The sequence below is a fragment of the Corythoichthys intestinalis genome, chromosome 18, assembly GCF_030265065.1.
Source record: "Corythoichthys intestinalis isolate RoL2023-P3 chromosome 18, ASM3026506v1, whole genome shotgun sequence".
Lineage (NCBI taxonomy): Eukaryota > Metazoa > Chordata > Actinopteri > Syngnathiformes > Syngnathidae > Corythoichthys > Corythoichthys intestinalis.
The window spans coordinates 27,847,625-27,867,131 of NC_080412.1; the positions used below are offsets into that span (position 1 = coordinate 27,847,625).

A 19,507-nucleotide genomic window follows, 5' to 3' on the forward strand; every position below is an offset into this window, starting at 1 on the left:
GCCATTCATTTACGAATGTGCAATTTAATTTACATATTTAAATATTCAGATATTATGATTTGAATGAGGCAAAATAACATGCTTTTTCTCTCAAATATATTATAATCATTTGTTTCGGATGTACTGTAATTATGTTCTGTATAAAAATTAATTTCGTGTTCAAAAAGTCTTTTCAAACTTGAGTCTTGAAAAAGAGGGGGTCGTCTTATAATCAGGGCCGTCTTATATTCGGGCCAATACGGTACTTCAGTTGTGTGTAATGAATCTAAAATATATGAAAGTGTAATGTTTATCAGTACATTACAGAAAATAATGAACTTTATCACAATATGCTAATTTTTTGAAAAGTAACAGTATTTTATTCGCCACCCAAACTTTAAATAAACCATATATAATTAAAATGTTAGAATTCGGCATGTTCACACGGTCTTGTAACTCCCTCACACACATTTGCATATTTACATTTTCATACTTTTTAAAATTAGCCATTTACTTCGGCTTTTATTTTTGCAGTATCATTTTGAATTTTCCATTGTTATTGTTAATTTATATTTTCACTACATTGGCAATTAATTGGTCCTGTTATAACTTGTTACCTAGTTTATCATTTCATCATTTTCCCCCACATTTAGTTCTAGTCATTCTCTATTTTGACATGCTTTTACTTTTCTAATTTTTCTGTCATACGGTTTTCATTTGATCAACATGCCTTTGGTTAATTTCTTTTATAGACCTTATTTATAAATTATGCTTCCATTCCAACTTGATTGGAATTGTGGTTTGTATGTACGTATCGAAAATTTAGTCATTTTTCATTTTACTCAGTGACCCTTCATATTGTGTTTGTGCTCAAGAAGCTTTGATGGAGGTTGAAAAAGACAAGAAGTTGCATTTATTAGAACGTGGAGACAAAATTGGGGAACATTCCAGACGGTGGCGGTGCTGTAAGGCTTGGGCTCGCTTCCAACACACTTGTACTCACTCGCACATACACGCACACGCTGAAGATGATTTACATGAACTATCATACACTAGTGGCTGCAGACTGGCGCAGCCTCTTCATCCCTCAAGGCAGAGGTGAAGGGTCAAAGGCGACCTGGTGTCCGCAGGAGGGGGGTGCGCTGTCTCTCCACGGACAAGCTCCCAGTACTGTTGCGAAATTCTGGGAATTTGGAAACTTTCCATGGGAACTTTCAGGGATAAAATATTGAAGGTCGTCGCCTATTATGGAACTAAAATGCAGCTGAGTATAACGCTTAACTACAGCAAGCAGATTTCATGCAAGTCTAGTGATACAGACTTACCAGCTTTTACAGCGCGATTGATCACTTGGATTATTTTATTTTGCACTGTGCCGCAAAATAAAATAACACTTGAGATTTGCTCTCAAAAGAGCCATCAATTTTGCATGGCCATCTGCTTATAACAAAATGAAACCATTTCATTTAGTTCCACCAAATTCCCATGGAAAGCAAATTTCCCAAATTCCTACCCGAATTTGAAAATTGACTGGAAACCTACGACCCCTTTTCAAACCTGAGCACCCAGCGCGGGGGCGGCCCGACGGCGGCTGGCCATTGGGTCAGAGGGCACGCCGATAGGGTGAAGGAAGGGGGGAGGGGAACGCCCGTAGGGTCACTTGGTGGAGCGGCGCGTGGGCTCCGAAGCGGTAGGGGGTGGGGGCGGCCCGCGCCGGTCCAGGTCCTCGATGTAGAACATAATAAGCTTGCGGCGTTCTTCGGGGACGCACTCCAGCACCAGGTAGCGCTTATCGTTCTGTAGGATCTTCTCCACGTCCTTCAGGTGCTGCTCCGACTCTTGGATAAGCTTCCGGGACCTAGCATGACCAAAGACGAAAAAAACAGCTCGTATGAACGTTGCGGCTCCTTGACGCGGGTGTCCAAAGGGAAGGTGCCCACCTGTACGTGATGAACTTTGTCTCCTTCAGGAGAATTCTGAAGTCAGCTTTGGCCGTGATGTATTTATCTTTGATGTAGTCCTCAAACTCACGCTGTCGCTTCTACAAAAAACATGTTCATAATAAAAACACTTGTGAAGACTAATCATGCTAGCCACGTAGGGTCTTACTCTGTCACTGGATGAGAACTTGATACATCTGGGGTCCTCCTTTATGATCTTCTTAACTTCCTTCCACGTGGTTGTTAGAGTGATCTTGAACACAAAACATCCGGTAAGGCATATGGACAAATTCTCTATCGTCACTTTTATCTCACCATACTCAACTCAAGTTTGCACTGATATGTCACTGTCATTGCACTGCTACTGCCACGATATTGTTATATGCAACTCACTAAATAATATCTACTCAGACATCGGTCTCAATCTGGGTATTGTATTAGCTGGGTACTGCATATGCAATATTTGCACAGTTACATTAGTACCTTTGCACAAACTGTTATTTGTTTCTCACAAGTCAAGCCATCAATTTCATATATGCACTGTTATATTACCACTACATCATCACTTGCTGCTAGTCACTTATTCACTTTACACCAAATCAGTGTACACTGTAACCGTTTTTTTTAATATTAGACTTATTGTACTTTTGTTTTATGTGTTCACGTTATGGCGAAGTTTAAATCTCGTTGTACTCTGTACAATGACAAAAAAGGTTTTCTATTCTATTTTTAGACCACACAGAGGAAGGTTTCAAAACCCTGCACTGTTATTTTGGCTCTTCTTTTTGGGGAAAACATTGAATAAAGTTGCTTCTCTGTTAATCGTGGACAGATATGAAATGTAATTTGGTAGGTATATTCTAAGGATGTATACGCATCAATACTCAGAGCCCGGTTTTTAAATTTTTTTTGTCTAATTGCAAATTTTATAAAATCACGCTACGAGAATTAAGGGATCCTGGCTACATAGCTACAAAGTTTCAAGACGGTTGGTTCACGAATGACAGAGGAGTCAGACTTCCAAGCTAGTGTCCACAACAACTTGAGTGGCAAATTGAGAGGTCTTCAGCCTATAAAAATAAGTATGCTATTGTGCCGCCTTTGTTCACTTTACATACTTTTATGTTGCAGCACTTCTTTATGCATTTCAAAATTTATGACAAGTTGGTTTAATATCAGTTAAAAATAATGCGAGAAAAACTCGTAATTGTCAGATTTTTAATCAAGTAATACAAATCATATCGCATCGTTATATGAGATGTCCCAAATTGCCCAAAGGTAAAGTTACAGTAAGTGAAGTGCATTCACCATGGTGGTCTCGTCAAGGAGCTGCCTGAAGTGTTCCTTTTTCTTCTTGGCCAGCGCCTCCACGTGATCATTGAAGAGCTTCTCCTTCTCCTCACGTTCCAGTAGTGACGACGACTCCCAGCGGTGGTCTTTGCGTAGGTTGCGCCGCGTGTCTGACCACGTCGCATCTGATGAGCGCACCTACGAGGGGAAGGAGCTTAAAAGTCTGCCTGTAAAACCAGCGTGCGTCTTTCTCACCATGTCGGACATGAGAGCCTTGAAGTGCTGGATGGCTTCTTCGCGCTTGTGCTGCTCTCTCTCGCGATCAATCTCTTTGGTCTGCTCCGATCGTGCCTTCTGGACCTCACGCTCCCGTTCCCGCAGGCTGGCCTCGATGCGAGCCTGACGCTCCAACTCGCGCTCCTTCTCCAAGTCAAGGCTCTGAGAGAGGATAAGGAAAATAATGTATATGTAAAGTACTTGCACATCATGTGCCGAGGTAGTTAGCAGTTAGTTGACAGTGATAGATGTCTAATCCATTTGGACTGTTAGGAGGCGAATCATTCAAAATTAGGCTTGTCACAATAACTAATTTTAGTAGGCGATATATTGTCTCATAAATTACTGCCGATTTGCGATATTAATGTCAATTTTTTTAACCAATTCAACCACTAATGTAGTGACAAAACATCCTATTAAATCGCCCTTTCAAATGCAATAAATTACTATTCCTAAATAAAACAAACTATATTAGTATGGCTGTCAAACGACTAAAATTTTTAATCGAGTTAATCACAGCTTAAAAATGAATTAAACGTAATGCAAACGATCTCTAAAATATGCCATATTTTTCCGTAAATTATTGTTGGAATGGAAAGACGTAAGACGGATATATACATTCAACATACTGTACATAAGTACTGTATTGGCATTAACATTATTAACATTCTTTCTGTTAAAGGGATCCACAAGAAAGACTTGCAGTTCTTAAAAGATAAATGTTTGTACAAGTTATACTAATTTTATATTAATACCCCTCTTAATGTTTTCGTTTTAATAAAATTTGTAAAATTTTCTATCAAAAAATAAACTAGATACACTAAATACACCACAAGGTGTCAATGGCGAGTTTTAAATTAAATGAGAAATCAAGCCAAATAGTGCGTTTTGTCCCTCGACTGACGCCGTAGTTTCCTGTTTACTGGTCCATCCATTGTAATTCACGTCATTTGAGTGCTGGCTTCACAACGTACTTGACCTCTGATAGTTTGTATATTTTGAATAAATATTGCCATCCAATGTATTTGTTGAACTCAACGAAATGTTTGAATAGAGTTTGACCAAAGTCTTAAGTTTTATGTGTATGTTGCATAGCCATTTTGATTGGGAATGCCAGTTCTCTTTGCACTGTTGTTTAACTCTGAGAATAGGGCCTCATTAATACAGATTGAAGCGCTTTTCTTTTTGTGAACATTAATTTTTTGAGAGATATTATTTTTGTCGTGCTTTCACTATACTTATGTTTGTTGTGAAGGAGTTGCCGAAGCTTATGCCAATAAACGGCGCGGTCCAATGAACGCCTGTGTCCACTCGCCTTTTGTAATATTCTGATATAGAATTATCCGAGGCACCTTGAAGTGCACGCGGCGCCAACAAGTTGTTTACTCACATGATGCAGGAGTGAGTTAGAGTTATGGCCTGCCGAGAGCCGTAAGCTGTGTTAATGTTGAAGCTGAATGTGCTAATAAAGAAACAAAGTGCCAGCACGTTGCGTGTGGTATACCTTTGTTAAGAAAAAGCACAAAAAAAAGACACCTTTCTCTGCCTCTTAGCTCTCAAGTGGGTCATTGTAATCTGTTTGAGGCTATGCATGAGCGGGTCATTCCGCGCATGCGTTAAACATTTTAACGTGCTTAATTTAAAAAATTAATTACCACCCGTTAACGCATTAAATTTGACAGCCCTATATATTACAAATATTTTTTTTTAAAACACACAATGCATAAAAAGTAATATGAAAGCTAGCTAAGTGCAGAATATGATTAATTATGAGTGGTCTTGTATGTCTTCCATTTTCTAATAATTGCTCCCACAGATGATTTCTTTACACCAAGCGTTTTACCTATTGCAGATTCAGTCTTCCCAGCCTGGTGCAGGTCTACAATTTTGTCTCTGGTGTTTTCGACAGCTCTTTGGTCTTGGCCATAGTGGAGTTTGGAGTGTGACTGACTGAAGTTGTGAACAGGGGTCTTTTATACCGATAATGAGTTAAAACTGGTGCCATTAATGCAGGTAACGAGTGGAGCCTCGTTAGACCCCGTTAGAAGAAGTAAGACCTCTTTGACAGCCAGAGATTTGCTTGTTTGTAGGTGACCAAATACTTATTTTCCACTCTAATTTGGAAATAAATTCTTTAAAAATCAAACAATCTGATTTTCTGTTTTTTTCCCCCACATTCTGTCTCTCATGGTTGAGGTTTACCCATGTTGACAATTACAGGCCTCTCTAATCTTTTCAAGTAGGAGAACTTGCACAATTGATGGTTGACTAAATACTAATTTGCCCCACTGTATTTTCTTTTTTTTTGGGATCGTTTGCAAACGCTTTTAACCTTTCATGTTTGAAGCGTCACCTTTAATCCGCAAGTTTTTGTTTTGGAAAAAATTGCCATTGTTTTGTAGCAGGCTAAAGCGGCTAGTATATTGTCTGTTTTCCATTAGACTCGATGTAGCAATGCTAATGTTTTACAATGTTAAATACAGAGGTGTTTCCTTATTTTGTATGTCTGAACTTTAATTCTATGGTGTGTTGATGACCAATAAACATCTGTGAAAGTAAGTATGCAGCACATGCAAACATATGCACGCACGAATGTATGCAAGCAGCGAGAAATTGCAGCCCGGAAAATTACCGCACTCATTTTTATTTACCGTGCGATTAATTGACTTACTGCATATCACGGCAGGCTTATTCCAAATCAGCTGTTAGCATCTTAAAAGTTAAAAAGAGTGAAACTGTACATATGAACAAAATATGATGCAGGAACCTAAAATGTTCTGTTCCTAGTTTAGTTAAAGACTGAGGTGCCTTGTCGTGCAAAATTTGGTGTTCACCTTGGCGAGCTTGTCCAGATACTGTTTGAAGTAATCCTCCCTGAGGGCGGAGCTCTCCACAGCCTTGTAGCGTGGGTCCGTCTCCATCCTCTCCTTGACTTTGCTCCAGCGCTGACCTCCTTCTACATGTTGGTCGCTCAACATCTCGAAGAAGTCCTGCCTCACCTGCCGCCAGACGTAGAGCTCTTTAGTCCGCCGATCATCAGAGTCGGGGAGGCAGCAGGGGGTCTCCTTACCTTATCCCCTCTGGATTTGGAGTCCTCCTTGTCCCGCTTCCTTAGGGCCGTCATGTGTTCAATGAAGATGGCTTCCCTGTCCTTCATCTTGTCGATGCTCTTGAATCGAGGGTCTCTGCCGTTTTTGACGGCAAACTCGCTGAAGGTGGTCCTAAGGAGACGTGACGAAGACGTGTTGAAGACATGAAGAAGACGGCTGCGCCGAACAGTCCTTACCTGGCTGTCAGCTTGGCCTCGTCCATCAACTTCCTGAATTCGTCTTTGGCCTGCATCAGCTTGTTCTTCTTCTCCTTCCTCTCTTCCTCTGCTCTCGTCTTCACGTATTGGTCGAACACCTGCGGTCACATTACAACGTCGACCTGTGCTCGATCGGCACGTGGAGGGAAAACAACGAGACGCGGGTGACCTGCTTGCGTTCTTTGGGGTTGAGCAGAAGGTAGCGAGGGTCGAATACAATCTTGTGAAGCTCTTTATCCCACGTGGAGAAAGCAGACACCTGCGTGCAAGCAAATTAATGTTGACAGGCGGCAAATGACGACATCAAATGCGCCGCGTACCCCTCTTTCTAGCAGCATGTCTTTGAATTGAGTCATCCTGGATTCAAGGGGCACCACAGCTCTTTCTCGGGCTGCCCGAAGCTCCGCCTCCATCACTGCTTCCTTCTCAGAGTCCGGCTCATTTGCATCTTCTTTCCTGTATGTGAGATAAATACCCCGTCTTAAATCCTTTAGTGACATTGACGATGATACGTCCAATCGTGCGGCTATTTACAACAGTCTGCTGTAAATTTAAATGAGTGTCACTAGTAGACGTCCAATCCATTTGAACTAGGAGGGGTGGCAGCGAATGAACATTCGTTCATTCGCTGCCACCCCTCCCAGTTCAAATGGATTGGACTTATAACCCGTCAATGGTAGACAATGACTTAACAGCGATGGTTATAGTCAGGTGGAATTTGCAGTAGATGAAAAACGTGACTGACTTTCTCTTCTTGGCTTTGGAGGGCTCCTCGTCGTGCGCGTCGTCTGAGGCGAGGCCCAGCTCTGACTCCTCCCTGCTAAAAACTGCGCACGCACACAACCGTTACAAACACAAAAAGTGCCTGTTAGCTCTTGTGACGCTTGTTTAACGGTCACCTGTCCGTTTGGCATCGTCGAGGCCTCGCTTATGCGGGGGCTCCTGGATGTGTTTGTCAACGTCGGCGCGACCCACCAGCTCTTCGGGTCGGTCCCACATGGACAGTCGAGTTGTGGGGTTGTAGAAGAAGACGCGCTCGTCGCCCGTCCACACCACGCACCTGCCGCACGGGAAGGAGAGAGTGAGCAGATAGCCGGGTTTTGACACTCGTTGTAATTGGCGTCAGCACGCACGCACCACGGCGTTCCTGGGATTGGGTTGGTGGCCACCGGACGAGCTTTCTGTGCCGCTTTCTCTTCCTCGCTCATTTCTTCTTCTTTGCGCTCCTTCAACAAAAAAAAAAGCACAAATATTGCAGTCCAGTTATTTGTTCATAGTTTGTTTCATTTCAAAGGTATAACAACCAACTGATTAACAACATTTTGATAATGGTGCAAAGGCCTTTTTCAATTCAATTTGTCAGAATTTCAGTAAATTAAAATTGAAAATCTGACTTTAGCAGGGCTATTTGATGCAACATCTGTTGTCTTACATGCTTGTCATTTATGGTGAGGATTTTGCTCTCCTCCTCCTCCATCTCCATGGCTTCCGCCTCCTCCAGCGCCAGTCGCTCCTTGGCCTTCTCTGCCTCTTTTTCTGGACACAAGCAATTGAGGAAACCTCAACATTGGATTTGATTTGTCCCAAACCACATGTATTTCAAATCAATCATTTGCCATGGATATCCAGCATCACTCTCAAAAGACAACACAACGTGTTTGCATGAGCACTATGTAATATTGTACCGTATTTTTCGGACTTTAAGTCGCAGTATTTTTTCCCCGTAGTTTGGCAGAGGGTGCGTCTTATACTCTGGAGCGACTTATGTGTGACTATTTACGGTCGGGTCAGGCCGACTTCTCCCTCGCTAACTTTTTAAAAATAAATATTAGGGCTGTTAAACAATTAAAAGTTTTAATCGAGTTAATCACAGCTTAAAAATTAATTAATCGTAATTAATCGCAATTCAAACCATCTCTTAAATATACCATATTTTTCTGTAAATTATTGTTGGAATGGAAAGATAAGACACAAGACTGACATAAACATTCAACATACTGTACATAAGTACTGTATTTGTTTATTATAACAATGAATCCACAAGATGGCATTAACATTATTAACATTCTTTCTGTTAAAGGGATCCACGGATAGAAAGACATAGTTCTTAAAAGATAAATTTTAGTACAAGTTATAGTAATTTTATACTAAGAAAAAGAACGTCTCCTGCTCCGCCCAAATGCATGATGGGAAGTTGGGCAACCATGACTGTCAGTGGTGGCTGCAAATGGTATACAGTATGTTCTGCGTTGTGTACAATGGCGTACCGCACGCATGCTATTTTTAGACCACGACGTCGCATCGTAAAGCCGAAGTGGGACATTATAGACCCGCCCTCGCGTAGAAACAACGTAATTTGTGCTACTTTTCGCCGGTAATCTTTCAAAAACGAACATGCCGATCACGCGTTGCTTTTTTGGAACTTGTAGAAACGACTCTAGACATTGCGACACATGAAGGATGTTTTCTTCATACGTTTCCGGAAACCAAAAACTCGGGAAGAAAAAAATGTGAAGACCGGATCAACTTGCGCGGACTTTAACACCAGCTCGGTGAATCCATTCACATTTCATATGCAGTAAACATTTTGTTGGGTTGGCATGGTTTTTCAGAGGACAAAGAGGTAAGCCGTTTTTATATTTTTAACTTATTTTTTTTTAGCGTAACGTTGTGCCGTACTGCTTCTGTCTGACAATGAATGACCTGAAAAGAATTACAATGGTATCTGACTGCCACTGTTACCGTTTCTGTTATATATATATATATATATATATATATATATATATATATATATATATATATATATATATATATATATATATATATATATATATATATATATATATATATATATATATATATATAAATAAAACAACTTTAGTAAGGGGGAAGTGTAAATAAATTATAGAATTAAGATTTGTTATCAATGGAAAAATGAAAAGTGTTCGTTGGCTGTCACTGAGTAGCATTTGCGATCGCTACACAAAGCTAACTAAATTACCCCCAAGAACGGTCAGAGACGTAGGACAACCAGAGGATATATAAGAAAGACAGGGCTGATGGTAAAGGATAGCTTGTTGAAACAGGAGAATGTCCTTTGTCAGTCGAGTGGATAAAAAAGCTAAGGCTATGCTTAGGTCGGCTCCTTTTTTTTTTTCGTCTTTTTCTGCCTTCGACACTCAAGCCATCTCTTTAACTGATCGTTTTTATGTTCTTCCACATCTTTGCCAGTGAATTTGGCACCAGGCACATCATTTTCGGAGAGAATTGGTAGGTTTAGCTCTGTAAACATCTCCTTCGTACACGATTTCCATTCATTTCCTATTAGGGACAAACAGTGGCTTGTCCCTACTTAGCAACAGTAGCTAATGTCATGAATATTAATGAGCGGAAGTGTTTGTTTGCGGTACGCCATTAGGCGTGGTAAAAAAAACACCTCTGCTCCGCCCAATGCACGATGGGAAGTTGGGCAACCATGACTGTTAGTAGTGGCTGCCAAAGCTTAAACCAATAAAAGGCGCGGTCCAATGAACACCTGTGTCCATTCGCATTTCTCTGCCTTTTCGCTCTCAATGTGTTAAAACGGGGACAATGTAAACTGTTTGAGGCAACGCAAATTGATTGTTGAAGGTGCTATACGGAAACCTGTGTCGACTTCGCTGAATGTCAACGAATGTGGCGCTTTGGTCTCATACGAGAAATATATTTAACAAACTTTTCAAGCGTTATTTCGATGTGTAAATGCATTTATAATAATCATAAAAATATGTAGACTATTTAAACATTGACAAAACTTGCGGGTTTTTTTTCTGCCAACTCCAGGAGATTAAAATAAATGTCAAATCCACTATCCGCCTGTTAGAACAGCTACGCAAATATTAAAGATAAAAATGTTATTGAATATCAATCTTACAGTCTTGTTTAACTCAGAGAATTCGTTACAAAAGACAGGCTTTAATTTGTTATCGTAATGCATATATGCACCTCATCGTCACAAATGTGATCACACAAAATGCAAACACGCATCGCATCCCCGCATTTCCTCCTTCTCCTGAGTCCTCACAAATAAAGCATTAAATCTCGTTTTTTTTTCGGGCTCGTGCCTACAAATAAAACATAAAATTTCGGGTTTTTTCGGGCTCCGGCAAGCAAATCAAGTTAATTGATCAGGCTCGGGTCACGTCGGGCTTTAATACCCCCGGACCGGCCTGGATTTTTTTAGGCCCGATCTAACTTCTAGTGTCATGTAATGTTAGGATACTGTACACCTATTCAGCCTGTTGTGCTCTATTGTATTTTAAATTGCCTTTCAAGATGACATGTGTGTTCTTGGTGCTGGATTCTATCAAATAAATTTCCCCCCAAAAAATCTGACTTATACTCCCGTACGACTTATATGTTTTTTTTTCTTTTCGTTGCGCATTTTTTGGCTGGTGCAACTTATACTCAGGTGCGACGTATAGTCCGAAAAATACGGTACTGTATGAAAACATGTGGCATTAAAATCAGTTACCCGAATTTTAGAGCAAAGGAATTGTGGCACCGTAAAAACTAGTTCACGTTTATCAAGTCTTTGACTAATACGAAATACACATACAGACGAGGTGGCTTTTTTTTTGTCATGTTGAGCAATTCTGAATTTCGTGAGACAGTCGACAACATGAGCAAAGCGATGGGAACATGAGTTATTTTTATAGTATTACTCTCATGTAATGTCACTAATACTGTGAATGCCAGGGCTAAGACAACAATTCGCAATCTTGTTTGTTTCCTTCTCAAAGTGAGTGAGCATGATGGAAGTCAATAAAACCTGATTTTCTTTCTTTTTTCCTTGGTAAAAGAAGAGTATTTTGTCATTTCTTGTGAGCCTTGAAAAATCAGTCAAGTGGCTTGCAATCAGAAGTAGGCTATTCAGAAAATGACTACAACTGAAGCATCCAAATCTTTGGAATTGGGCCTCGGACCAATGAATATTCAGCTATATCTATCATCCTTCACAAAAAAAACAGAATAATTACTAATTCAAAACAAGACATTTGTAAACATACGTTTCGAAAAAAAATTCTCAACATGGGCTCCCACCTCTGTCCAGCAGGGCCTGCGGTTTCTCCCAGGTGGACTCAAGGGTCCGGTTGTTGTAGTAGTAAGTCTTGCCATCCACAGTCTTGTATTCAGACCACTCAGGCAGCTGTAGGGTGGCGGCCATGGAAGCGGCGGGCGCTGCTGACAGTGCCAACTGAGGGTGCATCATGGATACCAGAGGCGGGCCCATGCCAGGCAACATTCCTGAGAGGCGGGATCATTGGCACAAAGTCGGTGACACTTGTGAGTGCACGGCACCCCCCGCACCCGTTTTGTTAGACCAGCTACTGCGTGTGTGAGTGTGTGTATAGTAAGCAGCAACGATGACATATTGTTCCAATGGTCTCATTCTAGGACAAGTGACTCATTGGTTGCCATTGACGGCGATAGACGTCCAATCACTCTGACAAACACACCGTACATAAGCCCATACCTCCACACTAGTGCTGTGCGATATGACGATATATATCGAAAAAACAATAGTAAGCCTACTATCAGCATAATTCCCATCTATCGTCACTGCTGTCATATACAAAGCAGACCATTCGCTCTTATTTATTAGGGATCTATACATTTCACAGATGTACCCTCGAACGGTCTCTAGTGGTCTCTACCCAAAAAAATTGGGTATATTCTTCATTTACCTACAATTGGTTCATTTTTATCACCACATACCCTGGTAGAGGTTGTCGAGGACTGAAGAGTCTTTCTACTGTCATCTACGATCCTTACGCGTGGGCAGCATTAGGCCTACATATATCATGGCATATCGCTGATATAAAACGGCCCACATCGTGACAGATTATTTTCCATATCGCACAGCACAACTACACATACAACTGCGCATACATCAAACGTGCACAAAAACCACAGACACCTCCCATAAACAACACATACAAAACAACGCACAAACTCATACACATTAGGACTGCACACATGCAACAAACGCTGCCACAAATGATTATTTTGGGTTGTCTAATCCCCAATTTTTTATTATTATTAGGAGTGGGAACCTCTTGGTACCTCATGATACGATATGATTTGCGATACAAAGCTCACGATAACGATGATCTGACGATATGACGATACAACGATTATCGATACATTGGTCAGGAAATCATTCTAGGCTATTCTACAAACAACTATAAAACAGAAAAACAAGCTTATGCTGTGAATTGGAACGAGTTTATCACTACTAGATGTCCAATCCATTTAAACTGGGAGGGTGTTCATTCGCTGCCATCCCTCCCACTTCTATGGCCGGTAGTGGCAGCCGATGCTAGGCAATGAGGTAATTTTGGGTCATTTAAGGTCATTTACCTGTTAATTTTCAGTTACTTCCTATTGCTTTTGGGGCATTTCATGGGTCACTTCCTGTTAGTTTGAGTTACAGAGCAGAAAGTGACCATGGATTCACCCAAATGAATAGGCAGTGATTCAAACTCAACAGGAAATGTCCTGTAAATGCCCTAAAATGAACAGCAAGTGACCTGTAGGTACCCTGAAAATCAGACAGAATGACTGTGAATGCCCTGGTTTCGAATGAACGAACATTCCCAGTCTAAATGGATTGGGCGTCGAGCACAATCAGTGCTGCCTTAGAGTTAACTGAGACACTATTATGGTGAAGATTTTGGTAGCAACTAGTTTGTTCCTTTTTATTTATTTTTTAGACATTGACACCTTTTTTAAACGATATCTCGATTCTTGGCAGGAGCATATCGATAACCTTTTGGGATACAAAGTACCACGATATATCACCATTTCGATATTTTGTCACCCCCTAATTATTATTATAATTATATATATATATTTTTTTTTATGAGCAGATAATGTGCCTCAGATTTAAATCATGTTTCTGTTGAATTAGTCTCGGTTTAACAGTTTAGCTGTAAACGTGAAAATCTATGCGATGTAACTGTTTTCAAAGTAGGGGTGTGACAAAATATCGAAATGGTGATAAATCGTGATACTTTGAATCCCAAAAGGTTATCGATGTGCTCCTGCAAGAATCGAGATATCATTTTAAAAAGGAAATGTCTAAAAAAAAAAAAAAAAAAAAAAAAAAAAAGAACCAATGAGTTTCTACCAAAAGTTTAGTTAACTCTCAGGCTGCCTTGACGGTGCTCGACACCCAATCCATTTAGACTGAGAACGTTCGTTCATTCGAAACCAGAGCATTCACAGTCATTCTGTCAGAATTTCAGGGCATTTCCAGGTCACTTGCTGTTCGTTTTAGGGCATTTCCAGGTCATTTCCAGTTGAGTTTGAGTCACTGCCTATTCATTTGGGGGATTCCCAGGTCTGTAACACAAAATGAACAGGAAGTAACTGAAAATCAACAGATAAATGACCTTAAATGGCCCAAAGTTACCTCATTGCCTGGCATTAGCTGCTACTGACGGCCATAGACGTTCAATCCGCTTGAAGTGGGAGGGATGGCAGCGAATGAACCCTCCCAGTTCAAATGGATTGGACGTCCACAAATGATAAAGTCATTCCAATCCACAGCAGAAGCTTGTTTTTCTGTTTATTAGTTGTTTTTAGAATATCCTAGAATGATTTCCTGACCAATGTATTGATACTCGTATCGCCATATCGTCAGATCATCGTTATCGTGACCTTTGTATCTCAAACCGTATCGTATCGTGAGGTACCAAGAGGTTCCCACTCCTATTTCAAAGCAGCAGATGTTTACAATTATTTTGGTTTCTTAGAAAAATACTCAGTCTGCTATCATCAAAGATTACGTAAATAGTGAGAATATTTACCGTTAACTCATTGGCTGCCATTGACGCGATAAACATCCAATCCACTTGAAGGGGGAGGGTTGGCAGCAAGCAAACAAGTGCTCATTCACTACCAGCCCCCCCGTCCAAATAGATTCGACGTCTACTAGAGACCACAATTTAAATTCACAACAGACGGATGAATAGAGCCACATGATTGGACGTCTGTCATCATCAATGGCATTTAAAGAGTTAATAGGCTTAAAGAGGAAGATTTGGACAATTTTAAGGTACACAATGTCCCTCAGCGATTAATCAACATAGTTGTCATTTTATTATTTATCCATTTTTCAATAGCCCTAACACACACAAGCATATCCGCATACACGCACGCACACACACACATGCTGTCCAAATTCTGCATGTGAGGTTATGAGAATAATATACTTGTGTGTTGTGTGCATGTTGTGTGGCTGAATGACGGCGCAACTGGGGGTGGGGTTGCAGAGGAAGTAACAAACTAGCATGCCATCTAGCGAGCGGGCGGGCGGGTGCGTTTACCGTTGGCACCAGGGCCCGCCTTTACGCAGGGAGCGCCAACTATCTGCATCATTGCTACACCTGCAACAACAATGCACAAGCAAGCATCTGGTTGGACACAAGCAACACACTGCGTGTGTGTGTCGTTGTGTGTGCGCGCGCACTGACAGACTTGGGGTCAGAGGTCATGCTGTGCAAACTTTCATATAATGTAAGTGCAACGGGTCTTGAAAAAAAAAACTTCTCTAAACGAGAGCTCATTAGTGTTGCAGTGTGAATAATTACTGATGTGAAATTTTCATAAAGAAAATATGTGCATCCTCCCATGATCATGAGAAGCAATGGTGATGCTGAGCGCGTCTCACCTGGTAGGGGGATGTGCATGCCTGGCAAGGGCACCCTGAAGGGCGGCACCATGACAGGCGGGAAGGCAGGTATGGTGGCGGTGGGCTGGGCCACACTATGAGGCAGGGTGGCGGTCAGCAGCGGGACGGTCTGCACTGCCGTGACGGGGGACGGCACCGTGGATACCGTCACCACGGTGACTGGCGGCGCCGACGAGCTGGCCACGGGGGAAAGGTCTGCCATGACGGTGGCTGGAGGGACCGCAAGCAAATGTTGAATTGGAGAACTGAAAAATGGTTTTATGAGTTTGTGTGTGTTGCAACCTGCAATGGTCACAGTGGGGGCCAAAGTTGTGGTGGTGGAGTCTGGACTGGGGCTGAGCGTGCGGGATGGGGTGCTGGAGGGGGCGCTGGCAGGGGCGGCGACAGGCGAGGCAGCTGTGCTGGCCGTAGTGTTGATGCTGCTGGAGTTGGCGGCCGGGGTGCCCCCCACGCTGATACCGCCCATGTTGTTGCCTCCCACACTGGCAACCACCACGTTGGTGCCAGCTGCCGTTGCGGTGCCAGCCCCGGCTCCGGACACTAGTAGAGGGTTGAGCTCTGCCTGCTGAATGATTTTTACACCTTCCGGTTTAGTCCACGCCGACTCTCTAGTGCGAGCGTTGTAGTAGTACGCCTTCCCTTCTGGCGTTTTGTTCTCTACCCAGATCTCCTCTGTCGGGTTGAGGGTGGGAGTTGGGGCAGGGGCAGGGGTAGGGTTGGGGGCGGGGCTTCCAGAAGTTTGAACTGGGGGCATACCAGGAGGAAAGAGCATCCCTGGAGGGGGCGGTAGATTGCCCATTGGAGGGGGAAGAAATGGGGGTCTCTGTGGGAAAGACAAGTCAAAAAACAACTTAAATAAAAAAAATACATTTTGGACTCTACTAAGTCATTTCATTTAGTTAATCAAGATAAAGCTAATAAGTGCAAACCAACTCACCTGAAGATGCGGCGGGCCCATGGGGGGCGGCATGCCTCCCGGTGGCGGAATGGGGGGCATGCTGGGGTCAAAAGGTGGTCGCGGGAAAGGAGGACGAGGCGGTGGTGGTCCCCTCATCATTCCAAAGGGGGGCGGTGGCGGCCTGAGGAGAGGCGGAGGGCCGCGCAGAACCGGCGTCTGATTGGGAGCTGGCACAGTGGTGGCAGCAGGGGCGGGAGCAGCGGTGGCGGCGGTGGGCGACGGGCCGGGTCCACGGAACCGCACGGCCTGCTGGGCCATTCTGTAATGCAGGTGTAAAATGTGTTGTACAAAACATTTAGACAATAATCCAAATCACAATACAATCTAATATCCATTTTGTATGGTTTATCCTCACAAGGACTGTAGGGTTAGCTGGAGTTGACTTTTGGGAAATAATCATTTCATCCATATGTAAATTAAGATCATTAAGCCATCGTTGTCATTATTGTTGTGGCTGTAACTGTCATTTTCATCGTTAGTGTTGTCACTATTGATGTAATCCAATTGAGTCCAGATTCTATCGTGATGAACAAGTCTTTGTAAAATAGAATGCCGGTGCTGATGGTGATAGTTAAATGGTTATACATATCTATATAGATGAACTAGTATGCAAACATGTTTATATGTCTACACATTCAATATAACTTTGAGTATAGGAATGGCAAGTGGGAGCTCTGACGCTGGAGGCTAACACCTTGGCTCAGGTTCCCAAATCTTGTCTTTTAATGCACAGCTAGGACACATAGCAATGAGTGGTCCCGTTGCCTGGGGGTTGTTCCCCTCTGGCAGCAGGTCCACAAATAACATTGTATAATGAATAATTAACATTTCAACAATTATCACCATGAGCACCAGTAAAGCTACATAAATTATTACTTTTGAAAGTGCCATCAATATATGGGGACAGCAGTGATGACGACGATGAAGGCAGTGGTAGTGATGGCGGTGGTGATAGTGCAATGATAATAAAGTTGGGAAGTAACGGTATTCACATTGAATTTTTGGGGAGTGAATTGGGGGTGGGACCCAAAAAAAGCTTGGCTTCTTCCCACTCCTTTTCAAGCTACGTATGTATGTATTTTTTATTAATTTTTGTTATAATCAACACTACTGGTATTATTGTTATGTTTTCCCTACTCTTGCTGTTTTTGTTATTACTGCTCGAAATAAATGAAATCAAAATCAAATCAAGACTTTTTCAAATATAAATTTACAGTACTTAAGAGCATGTTACCTTTTGTTGTAATGCAAAAAGATCACTAGTACAGTGGTACCTCGACATACGATCGCTTCAACACGCGATCTTTTCGACATCCGACGTAAAATTTGACTGGCCATTTATTTCTACATCCGACGACATGTTCGAAATACGACGATTTATGACAGGGCCGCAGTTTGTTTTCCTGCAAGACGGACGCAAGGCGGATTTTCTTGTGAGAGAAATCAACATGGGTTCCAAGAATGTTAGTGCAGGTGGTGAAAAAAAAAAAGGCTTAACATTGAAATGATGAAAATGATTAAAACATATTGAGGGTGGTGTGCACGTCAGTAAAGTTGCTCGACAATAGGGCCGTAGAATGTCTACGATTTCGACGGTCCTCCTCCGACCTTCGTTCGCCAGTCGTTATAAGTTGAGGTTGCAATTATTATGATTGTAACATCGCCAGCTTCGTCAGATTTTTAATCAATTATTTTAGAAATTGTGCAACACAACATGCCTACTGTACACCGCAGCTGAACATGATAAGTAAGAAGTCCTCTATATCTGTCAAGTCAGCCACGTGGTGCGTTCAGGTATACCACGCAAAACACATTCGCCACATTTAAACCAGATTCGTTACATTATTACTGGTGTTATTATTTTATTATTATTACTACTACTATTATTAAAATATTATTTTGATTTTTAGTCCTAATTTCTTTTGCTCTGTGTAATTAATCTGTGTAATTGTAATTCCAATAGTACCAGCAGCATTTATTAAGGAATTAGTGTAGGTTTCCGGGCTGTGGCACGAATTAATGGAATTATAATGTATTCTTATGGGAAAATCCTGCTTGGCATATGACCATTTTAATTTACAAACAAGGTCCTGGAACGAATGAACTTCGTATGTAGAGGTACCACAGTAATTGGTAATTAGTACAAGAAAATAGAACTCCTAATTCATCATGATGCTTTTAATGTACAACATGTACAAATGAGTTGATGGGTAACCCTCCAATTCAACCAGCCGCCACTACAAGTTATTTAAAATATATATATATTACAGGGAAATGAGCATTCTACCACTGTAATAGTTTTGATGCAAAGCTGTATAAGTTCATGCTGGTCACGAGTACATCATCTCGGAAATTTCGCACTCAAGGAGAATAGCAAATATTTGAGGGGAACCAAGTTTCCTCTGCAGACGAACGTGAGCTAAAAGGCTAATTTATAAGAACAATGAATAGCCCTTGTACCCAAATGAGGGTCGACTGCGAGCGTGGAAGAGCCAAAAATATCCATACAAAATTTAAATCACACCAAAAGTCCTCTTGCGGATGTTTACCGCGTGCATCGAGATTCGCCACTGGCCGCGAGCCACTTGGCTAAACGCAGATTAGCCTCCGTGGCTACATCCATAAATAGTGCCTTTGTTTCACAAATTGTGGCGGCCCAAAGCTAGCTTGGCAAATTATTTCACGACGCCGATATTTGCTCAATACCATAACTTAAAAACAGTTATAGAATCACTCGAGTTGGCCATATTCTGACCTGTTGTCGCCGAATCCGATTGCTTCGCTGTCTGCTTGGTCCGCCATTACAGGAAAATGGTAGGAGCCTCTTCCTGGAAACGCCCTCAAATCAATTCACCAATTTCCATTCGACGGGTTGCACTGTCAATCGCATTCCATGTGTGTGCTGATTGGACGACGACCTTCGTCCAGGGCGGGGCTTGACATTAAATTGTTACGTTACTTCCAATGGATCACGATGTCTTTGTTCGGTCACAATGCAGGCCGCGAGCTCATTGGTCAAT

The 19,507-nt window shown here is 41.9% G+C and overlaps 1 protein-coding gene across 2 annotated transcripts; it reads right to left on the reverse strand.

Annotated features, from left to right (window-relative positions):
* Positions 1 to 869: 869 nt before the first annotated feature.
* Positions 870 to 19,310, reverse strand: tcerg1b (transcription elongation regulator 1b (CA150)). Of its 2 annotated transcripts, XM_057821666.1 has the most exons (20): positions 19,243 to 19,310; positions 16,467 to 16,746; positions 15,812 to 16,352; positions 15,509 to 15,739; positions 15,165 to 15,224; positions 11,875 to 12,078; positions 8,225 to 8,328; positions 7,930 to 8,018; positions 7,692 to 7,852; positions 7,538 to 7,619; positions 7,113 to 7,248; positions 6,962 to 7,051; positions 6,772 to 6,890; positions 6,556 to 6,706; positions 6,320 to 6,484; positions 3,465 to 3,647; positions 3,228 to 3,407; positions 2,089 to 2,172; positions 1,920 to 2,020; positions 870 to 1,837 (listed from the first exon to the last, which is right to left on the reverse strand). In XM_057821666.1, exons 1-20 carry the CDS (start codon positions 19,287 to 19,289, stop codon positions 1,636 to 1,638), a joined length of 3,210 nt encoding a protein of 1,069 aa, XP_057677649.1. In that variant the 5' UTR covers positions 19,290 to 19,310; the 3' UTR covers positions 870 to 1,635. The 2 variants fall into 2 exon arrangements, with proteins under 2 accessions (XP_057677649.1, XP_057677650.1); XM_057821667.1 differs by lacking the exon at positions 15,165 to 15,224.
* Between the last annotated feature and the right edge of the window lie 197 nt (positions 19,311 to 19,507).